This window comes from Temnothorax curvispinosus, unplaced genomic scaffold (assembly GCF_003070985.1).
Source record: "Temnothorax curvispinosus isolate PA1 unplaced genomic scaffold, ASM307098v1 QBEX01011098.1, whole genome shotgun sequence".
Lineage (NCBI taxonomy): Eukaryota > Metazoa > Arthropoda > Insecta > Hymenoptera > Formicidae > Temnothorax > Temnothorax curvispinosus.
The window spans coordinates 217,641-227,823 of record NW_020220878.1 but is presented as its reverse complement, the minus strand read 5'-3'; the positions used below and the strand labels follow the sequence as shown (position 1 = coordinate 227,823).

At 38.0% G+C, this 10,183-nt stretch overlaps 2 protein-coding genes across 5 annotated transcripts in view; one reads left to right on the top strand and one right to left on the bottom strand.

Annotated features, from left to right (window-relative positions):
- Positions 1-115: 115 nt before the first annotated feature.
- On the top strand, positions 116-9,195 carry LOC112461127 (transmembrane channel-like protein 3). Of its 2 annotated transcripts, none has more exons than XM_025026243.1 (18): positions 116-572; positions 2,401-2,575; positions 2,729-2,981; positions 3,723-3,960; positions 4,048-4,236; positions 4,345-4,580; positions 4,823-5,014; positions 5,255-5,503; positions 5,576-5,645; positions 5,795-5,954; positions 6,227-6,577; positions 6,803-7,057; positions 7,138-7,244; positions 7,321-7,616; positions 7,806-7,985; positions 8,130-8,250; positions 8,371-8,705; positions 8,859-9,195. In XM_025026243.1, the coding sequence occupies exons 1-18, from the start codon at positions 453-455 to the stop codon at positions 9,016-9,018; spliced, it is 3,687 nt and encodes a 1,228-aa protein (XP_024882011.1). In that variant the 5' UTR covers positions 116-452; the 3' UTR covers positions 9,019-9,195. The 2 variants fall into 2 exon arrangements, with proteins under 2 accessions (XP_024882011.1, XP_024882012.1); XM_025026244.1 differs by lacking the exon at positions 116-572 and adding an exon at positions 1,628-1,706 and having other exon boundaries at positions 8,859-9,018.
- A 99-nt stretch (positions 9,196-9,294) lies between these two features.
- Positions 9,295-10,183, bottom strand: part of LOC112461126 — a 30,711-nt gene continuing 29,822 nt past the window's right edge. For all 3 annotated transcript variants that reach the window (XM_025026240.1, XM_025026241.1, XM_025026242.1), the window contains exon 13: positions 9,295-10,143. In XM_025026240.1, coding sequence (XP_024882008.1) covers positions 9,883-10,143 — 261 coding nt within the window. In that variant the 3' untranslated portion in view covers positions 9,295-9,882. The remainder of the gene's footprint in view (positions 10,144-10,183) is intronic.

Sequence of the window (10,183 nt, the reverse complement as noted above, 5' to 3'; positions counted from 1 at the left end):
AAAAAGTGGAATGCGTGTTAGGGTGGCTTTTAGCATGCATACGTTAATGGCATGACAACATTCGTTATTGCGAATATGGGGCTGTTCAAGTTCCAGCAGACAGTACGTCGGGAGATCTTCACAAGTGACGGATCAGATTATCTCCAAAATTGGAATATTAAATCGCGAGTGTCGGACCTTTTCTCTTTTAATTATCTTTTAATTATCTTGTCGCGCATTATAAATCAGCGTACATTTCGCGCAACGTACATTTGATTGATGTGAAACGAATCAGCCGCTTCTCAATTTTTCTGTACTTGATATACGATCTCAAATCTTATTACCTGATTATCCTAGCCACTCGAGACATCCAATACGTTTTTTTATTTTGCATGTAAAAAACGATTAATATACTGTTTAATATCTCTCGGGGAACATAATTAATATTGGAAACATCATCTGTGGCGTACGGAATGCAAGTTGACTCATCTCGGTCGATGGACCAGATGAGCATTCCTGGTATTCTAAGACTAGACAAAACGTCACGCTCTTCTGGGTTTAGAGCCACGCCTCGGACATTGGCGGCTATACAGGTATTCCATTTCACTAAGAATCTCATTTTTGTCTTTTGTTACTTTCGGTTATTTCTATCTTTTTCTTTGACTTTATTAACTGCGCTGACTTATAAGCCGACTTTAAGCCGTTATTAAATATTTCTAAATCTAAAAGAGGAGACATAAGTAAAAAAACAATGTTAGAATATATCAAGAATATTTTTTATAATTAAGCCGGCTAGGACGTAACAATTGTTCAAAGATATAACGTTCAGAAATAAATAGAATAAAAATAAAGTAACTTTTTTCTCGAAAATCTTAATTTTTTTCACTTTTCACACGTTGCTCACTATTCTCTTTCTTTCTCTTTTTCACACACTGTTTTTCAACAATTTCATAAATTAGAGTGGTGGGAACTAATTTACAATAAATCGATCGTCGAAGCTCGCGAACATTAACGAAAATTACATCGGACGATGCGCAGCATGGAAATGATTTTCGTGGGATCGCGTGTAGCACGGTATACACGATAGTAATCATCCCCCTCGAGGAAAGTGATTACCTGCGAAGCAGAAGGGTGGAGTCGTACAATGAGCGAAAAATGCATGACGATGGCCATTAACGTGACCCGACACTCTTTCGGTTCTTGCCATTTTTACAAATAGCGAATATTTCTTTCGGCATAAATAATTACCTAAAATTGCGAGACAACATTGAAGACGCAAAACAGTGTTTTGTTTATGTGAATTTAGATTTGAGTGGACAAACTTCCGTATTGCATAACGGCTTGTTATGCAATGAAAAAATTAATTATTAAATACAAAATAAGATACGCTTGTTTCTATCTAAACTTTGCCTATCACTTGCATAATAACAAGAAGTATTCATTTAACCTGATAAAGTGCTTTTCTCGGTGCTTCTTAATTAAAATGCATCTATATTCTTCAGGAAATGCGAGATACTGCTAAATTTTAAGATTACGAGAGATTCTTATTTATACTTAATTTTTACTGATGAAAGAAATTAAATAATTTGTTATAAAAATATGGAAGTATTTTTTTAAAAGATAAGAAAGGTGTCAACACTATCAAAGAAGTTACAATCATTGGTTTATGGAACGGAAAATTCATCTTTGAAGCTGTTGGAATCGTTAATGCCAAACTTATTCAAGATGTATGTCTCAAATAATATAAAATAGAAATATTTTAAATGAGATATATGTTTTAAGAGATTACATGAAGAATCGTGGTTTTTGCCAAATACGCATGACTATTGCAGACACGTTAATCCTCGTTAATCAATGTAGGATGTCTCGGGGTGTGTCGCGCGTCGCGTGTGACCTCGAATTAAGAATTACCTGCCGACACGTGAGCGAAGGGATTCAAGTCGCGTCAAAAAGAAACCGAGATAAAGAAAGGGGAGATCTAAATCGCATAGAATCCATAATTTGAAACTAAGGTTTATTGGTAATATTTTGACAAATTCAATTCTCTGTACCGTAAGTATATATAGAGAACCTTGACTCATATTAAATCCAATTTATGCAAAATTCGGGGGTTGAAAAAAGTTTCATATTTTCCAAATAAAGAATTACAAAAAAATCGAATTAAGACACATTTGGACTGAGTCGTTTATTTAATCAGTATTTTATCTCGCAATTAATGTCATCTCGTGATTTATGTCATCTCGTAATTAATGAGAGATGTTTCCGATTTCGTTCGCAAAGGGGATATTTTTTGCAGTGATTTTCATGTAAATGAGTTTCAGCGATCTCTCTGGGTCGCTGAGCTCTTCATTACTCGCGTGACTCAGGGAGATCTATGATCGCTGTTCGAAGACAGTAATTGGTATCTTTCACCGTTCCTAGGTGGGTCCGTCGTCATCCCCGTCGCAGTCGCAATCGTCGGCCAGTCGACAGTCGGTTACGTTTGGTATTGTCGAGTTCCAGCGGGACAAGGATCTCGTCGAGGAGGATCAAAGGTCGCGAAGCGAACGCACGGACACGAGATTTCGCGACGACACGCAGCGCATCTCTATCGCTGGTTAGTGAAGATAATTTTCTCTCGACGCGAAGAAATCGCATCGATACCCTTCGAGTGACATGCGATTGAGAGAATGGAGAATTCTGTCCAATATCTTTTTGATAAATTTATTTCGCATTCAAATAATCAACTTGTGGCATTTTTCGATTCAAGAAGCGACATTCTCGCGAGCGAGTCCGAGCGGCACCTCGCGTAACCCGGCGCCGATGGAGAATAAGTCAACCGCGGACGGCGAGGAGACCGACAACGAGGATGATTACTCGGCGTCAGTTTGCGCGATTATGCAACGACGAAACTCGACACGACGGCAAAGTAGACGGAAACGACGTCCGTCGTCCCCGTTCGGCGACAACGTCGACGGCGTCGCGTGCCGTCGATCTTCGGTTTACACCACGAGCTCGGGAGAGTTAGTATTCGCGGCTTTCGGAAAGTTAGAGTGGACTCGAAGTCCATTGTTTGTGAGGTTTCAAGTATGATCTCGTCATAGAAATTGCGCAGGGAATAAGATTAATTATACAGAAGAAAGAGGGGCTTTTTTAAGTCACAGATCTCCAGTTATATATATTCTGCATTAATTTATTAATTTGTATTATTAAGATTCAATGTTTCTATTTGTTTTAGTTGTTCCCCTCTCCCCCCCAAGCCCCAAGGATTCTTGTAGCTTCTTTCAAGATTTTTAGATGAAAATTTTTATCCAATTTTTTTCTTTAACCGACTCAAATAGTATGCTTATCCTAATTAAAATAAAACGATATCTAGATCTTGTAAATTATATGGAGTTTATTCGCGCTCTAATTCTTCATCTAGAAACTAACGTTATCCTCTTCACGCTGCTAACATTATTGCAGCAAGAAAGATGCGAGTATTCCGCACTAAATATTATATAACAAAAATATATTATAGGTTTTATTTATCATTTATATATAACGATGAAGAAGCTCTGCTCTCCTTTCAATATTGTATAAAAAATACATATATTTTAGATAATGATCCTAGATGGATCTTTCTCATTGTAATTACTCCATTATAATACTTCTTTTAATTTCTTGTTGGAATTTTGTCTTAATCACCGAATTGCTACAGTGACTAGTATAATACTTAAATCTTAACCGTTAATTAAAGTCTTGGCTAATGATAAAATCAATAGCACGATAATTTCGATGGATGAGAGCGGTAATCAGGAGCAGATCTTCGAGAATCTCAAGCTGCACAAAGAGGTTCTGAGCGGCATAAAGCAGCAGCCTTGGCCTCTCCGACGTAAGCTCAAGCTCGTACGGCAAGCTAAAGCTTATATCAGACGACACGAAGGCGCTCTGCAGGAAAGACTCGCTCAAAGCCGCAGCACCAAAGACGTCATAGCACGCGTCTCGATTTTCATAACTAAGGTATCGATTATGCTGTAAAAATTTAATAAAATAAAAAATCAACAGCAGCGAAAGAATTGCAACAACTGCTCTCTTTCATCTATTCAGAAATGGCAGTATTTCCGACGTGAGCTGATCAATCTGCAAACGTGGCTCATACCTTGGGAGGTCCGTATCATGGAGATAGAATCCCATTTCGGTTCCGCTGTCGCGTCCTACTTCACTTTTCTCCGTTGGCTCTTCTGGATCAATCTCGTCATCGCGGCAATCCTTACGGCGTTCGTTGCGATACCTGAAGTAAGATAATTTTAGTCAGCAGAGGTAAAACTTTTTTTTTCTTCTCCAGTTTTGCCGGTGTATTAACAAGATACCTAACAGAATAACTTTTTTTCAACTCTTTGCCAGGTATTGATTGCAAACGTGACTCTCGCCGGCGAGAGGAAGATCATGCTGAAGGAAGAGGCCGTCAAGTCGAAGCACCTGTTAACTTTGTGGGAATTCGAGGGCGTGCTAAAATACTCCCCGTTCTTCTACGGGTGGTACACCAATCAGAACTCGAACAGCAAATATAAATTACCTTTGGCGTACTTCGTCACCAATCTGGTCGTATACACGTACAGCTTCGTCGCAATTCTACGCAAGTACCGGCTGGATCTTTTTTTATGTTGTATCTCGCAGCACAACTTGTTTCACGAACCGTGTGAACTGACAATCGCATTCCTCCAAGATCTTTTGATACAAAAATTCGCGAGAAATTAGGAAGAGTTCGTTGCTATATACATCATTTCTTGAAGGAAGATGTGCCACAAGCATATTTCAAATAAAATTATATATTACCTTCGCAATGTATGTAGAAAGCAAGCACGTGGGTACTTTGTTTCAGAATGGCGGAGAACTCGCGTTTGAGTAAGCTGACCGAAAAAGAAGACGAATATGTTTTCTCGTGGAAACTCCTCACGGGATGGGACTTCATGATCGGTAATCCGGAAACTGCTCACAATCGTACAGCCAGCGTAATACTGAGCTTCAAGGAGGCTCTATTAGAAGAAGCGGAGAAACAAAAGGATAAGAGAAAGTGAGTTCTGTTAATAATATTATAACATTAGACGTTATGTACGAATGCAGCGGCAATTTTCTTCCTCGGATTTTTGGTTCTACATCACATTGCTCCAATCGGAAATTTCAATCATTTTTAACGGAGAGATTATCTTCCTAACGTTTCTATAGAAAAGAAGCTGACCAAGGGATCTTTATTGCATTTAGAGTTATATATCTCATAGAGCATATGCAGTATATTCATAACTATGTTTCGCAGCTGGAGAATCATCTCGATGAGGATATTCGTGAATATAGCGGTACTGTCGTTACTCGCGCTGTCGGCGTACGCCGTGATCGAGGTGGTTGAACGGAGCACTACGAAGATCGATTTGCCGAACTGGTGGCGGCAGAACGAGATTACGATTGTGATGTCTCTGATCTCGTACCTCTTCCCGATACTCTTCGAGATCCTCGGCTTCCTCGAGAGCTACCACCCCAGGAAGCAGCTCCGAATGCAACTAGGACGGTAAAGGGAGCTGCTTATTAATCACGACAAAGTATACTTTACTATGCAACCAAGTGAATGGTTCCGTTTCAGGATAATGGGCTTAAATCTATTGAATCTCTACTCGCTGATATTCGCCCTGTTCCGCAAGATAAGCTTTACGGTACGTAATTCGTTTTATCGTACGTAAATTAAAATAGCGCAAAGAAGAATATGACACACGCAACATTATTTTCGAATTTATATTTTGTCAATATTTTACACACTTAGATCCTATGGTGCTCACACAATGGATGTATTTTTTTTTCGCAGAAACCCGATATTAAACCGACAACCAAGTGCGTACGTAAATGGGTACCGTGCGACGACAAGACGACGCGTACGCAACAAATCATGACGTTGGCATCTTTGAGCCTTGTTTTAATAAATAATGCCACCCACTCTTATGCTAAGAGAGAAATATCGGAGCCAAGTATGATCTATTTAAACAAAATATTTCCGATAGACGTATTGTGCTACTCTTCTCATTTATTGCAAATCTTAGGAAATATTTCAGTCATTGTGTAATATCTCCTTGTTTTGTTGAACTTTAAAGCGGTTATGAATAATGATTTGTAAAGTAGAAATTTGCTTTTACAGCAAAACGAATTAACGGACTCAGGAAATAGCAAATGTGTTTCACGGATATATTTTGTTTCGCGATTTCTCGAAAATTTAATCGGAATGATTATTTTTTTCACTCAGCACTGCCGTCCATCAGGCAAGAGACCTACTTCCTTAATCCTTTGCTGGACAACGATACTTTATATAAGGATTTCAATGATACGTATGATTATAACGATTATAATACGGATTACGATAATTACCGGTACGAAACTTCGCGTACGGAGAGCGGCGACGAGTCCTTCACCATGCCTTATTATGAAGAACAAGATACCAGGAGTGCGGATAATAGTGAAATACATTATGACACAAGCTCGACAGTAACTGCCAATTTTCTGACTGATTCAATGACGACTGAACATTTCTATGCAAGTTCTACTTCGTCCCAGAGCGAAACCACGGCGACAACGTTCGAATCAAGCACAATGGAAGGTATATTGCATTGCACTTCTTGCGTCTATTGTACTTTACGCGGCCAATTAATAATTACGCAGATTTATTACAATAATTATATTATATTATTTGGCTTATATAACCGTTTGGAAGAGCTCAATTTTCTGAAACTATATTAAACTATCTTAAATATTTAATTAATGATCGTAATAATTGACATTGAGTTGACAATAGTTTCAAATAATATATCATATGTCGTCGCAGATTCTTCGAGGACCGATTTTGATAATTTCACCGAAATATCAATAATTACTCCATCGTCTTCAGACAGTCAGACACCATCCGTTGGAACATTTAACGTCACATCCACAATAGCAGATATCACACCAATTACAACGTATATCCCGAAAAGTAACTTTCCTACTGCACAATCGAATAAACCTGTAATTCCCATTTCAAAAATCAATTATGTGGATAGATGCTTCGAAAGAGTTTGCACTACTATGCCGAAAAATTCAGGTAAAAATGCTTTTATCAAATCTATTTATTTCATTGTACTACTCGTTTTTAGCAGTAGATGAATTTATTTATGTTTTCAGCCATGTCTTTGGAACAGCTAGATCTAACGACACGACAAAAGCTGCGCCGATCATGCTGGGAAACTATGTTTGGGCAAGAGCTCGCTAAGCTCACTGTCATGGATTTGGTAGGAAACATAACGAAAAAATTAGGATCAATAAAAATTATTTATTATATATTTTTTAAATACGGCTGTTTATCAGATACTCACCATATTAGCCACTCTCTGCATGGATTTCTTCCGCGCCGTTTTCGTGCGTTTTATGAATAACTGCTGGTGCTGGGATCTGGAGAAGCAATTTCCGCAATACGGCGACTTCAAAATAGCTGAAAATATCCTCCATTTGGTGAACAATCAAGGCATGGTTTGGATGGGAATGTTCTTCAGTCCCGGTTTAACGGCCCTGAATCTCTTCAAGCTTGGCATTCTAATGTATTTACGTTCTTGGGCAGTTCTGACGTGCAACGTACCTCACGAAGTAGTTTTCAGAGCCTCCAGGTTATTGAGATTAAAATCCACTATTTGCGAAAACCATGTCATACTTTTTCAGTTTTTATCCAACAAATTAAATAATCGAAGTGCCGCCTTTATAAATAATTAAAAATCGCGCATCGTATTTGAATCGTTCCTTTAGTTTCATATACTTATTCACGATTGTTCGCCACGATCACTTTTGATATATTACAGGTCTAACAATTTCTACTTCGCGCTGTTATTGACTATGCTGTTTTTATGTGTGTTACCGGTCGGTTACGCTATAGTCTGGGTCGAGCCTTCGTGGCATTGTGGCCCATTTTCTGGTTATCCAAAGATTTATAATTTAGCGACGCAAAGTTTGAAAGACTCGCTTCCGGAGCTGATTCAACGGTACGTCTCTGTTATAGTAGCATTTGACTGCCTTTACAATGCAAATTTATTTGAAACTTAGATTACTTTTTTATTGATTGCAGTCAAAATAACTATGCGTCTTAAATATACAATATAATCTTTGAAAACTTTATCTCCGTTTAGATGTCTCGATTATGTCGCATCGCCTGGTATAGTGATACCACTGATTGTTCTCATGACGTTGATTATTTATTACATGGCATCTCTCGCTGGATCTTTACGAGAAGCGAATAATGATCTAAAGGTAACAACATACATATAAAGAGAATATACATATTCATCAAGTTGTATAATGTTTAATATTTTATACTCAATTATTATTATTATTGATTTTATGCTTACATATATAAATGCGTTTTTCCAGATACAACTAAGACATGAGCGTACAGAAGAACGTCGCAAATTGTTCAAAATAGCGGAGAAGAGGCATACCGTGACTGAAACTCCGCTATCGAGATGGAAAAAAATTCTCCCGGCGTTGCCACAGACCAGAATATCTCGAGATTCCGAGACGGTTCAAAGAGATAACGTAGAGATCACGATTGGGAATGCGAACGATACAACGGAAAATGAACGATTGACGAACAACATAGAAGAAGATTCGCCTCAGAAGCGGGTATGGTCCGATGTCGACAACGAGCAACGAGCTGAAGAACAGGATGATTTGACATTAAATGATGTTATATCTCCTAGCAGAAGGTATGATAATAATAATTGATTGTGGAAGTGCTTGCCATTTCGTGGCAAGCTTTTCTATGCAAGCCTCAAATAAATAAACTACATATTTAAGAATGTCAAATATATCGTGTTACTAAATCGCCGAATCACGCAATAAATGATTCTCACAAGCAGGATAAGCGTGGTTGAATGTTCTTGGGACTCGCCGACGAGCGGGCAAAGTGTTATCATACCGGAAATCCAAGTAAATGACGAGGAAAAAGTTGCATCCGACGTTCACGGAACTGTGGAATTGGGCGACGTGTCTAAAGATGACAACCAAAAGATAACGTAACACAAATTGAATGTAATAAATAAGACAATTATTTAAAAAATGAAAGAGAATAGTAATATAATTAGTATTTTTCATACCACCTTAATTTAGCAAGGATCTAAGAGATTCTGAGAATTTTGTACTAGTCTGTAAAAAAATATTGAAAGTCAATTCTCTTTAGAATTATAGATTTAGCATTAGTATAGCTGATAATCGTTTCTCAAGGGAGCGCACGGCGTCCATATTACGTTTACTCCTACGATCGTAGATTTGCTAAAATATGAAATTTGCAGACACTTTGTGATTATTGCGTTTATTTCTACAAATATATGTGTAAAATGTCTATAAATATGTATAAATAACTATCGCACATTGCTGAAGACAACGTGAAACAGCTGCCTCTAAACTTCCGGATTCACGACGGATCATCGAAACGCACGTCGTACATACAAAATCACACTTTGATTGAGCATTGGCACATTCCTAATATCTTTATCTTATCGTCAGATATTAAATTACGTATAAGATATATATAACATTGAGCTGTTCCGAGATTATTTATACGTATACCAATATATCCTGCGTATATAAAGATATATACTCCTCTTCTCCTCATCAAACGTACGATTCAATCTCACGTTAGCATAAGTTAATACAATTGTTCTTATGTAACTTTTGTTAAAAAAAAATCATCGATAACGAGGAACGTAAATTAACTGTGGAAGGAAAAAGCTATTATGTTATTTTGTAGCACAATACTAGTTACAAATTATCTTTGCGTTCGGATATCTTTCTATTTTCGTTTTCGCTTACCGATAAATATTAGTTTCTTTCGCCGATAGTATTTAGTATTTATACAACTCGTCATATACAATAAAGAACATATCAGCACCTTTGCGCCAAGCGCTTACGCTGCTCGTCAAGCAGCACCGACGCCTCGCTCATAATTTTAGCAGTGGTTCGTACCAAGAATAATAATTGATATTCGTCTATAACCGTCAGAGCTGCCTTTGTCTTGATGAGAGCGTGAAGTACGTTCGCTCGCTCGAGGTCGAGCCATCTTTGAAGCGCCCCTTCCCTTTCCCGCGGACCACCGAGTGGCACATCGGCTGGGCCCCACAATGAAAATTCCAGCACGGATTTTACCTAATTGTCAAAGGAATTAAATTAAGTTAATTTCATCGGA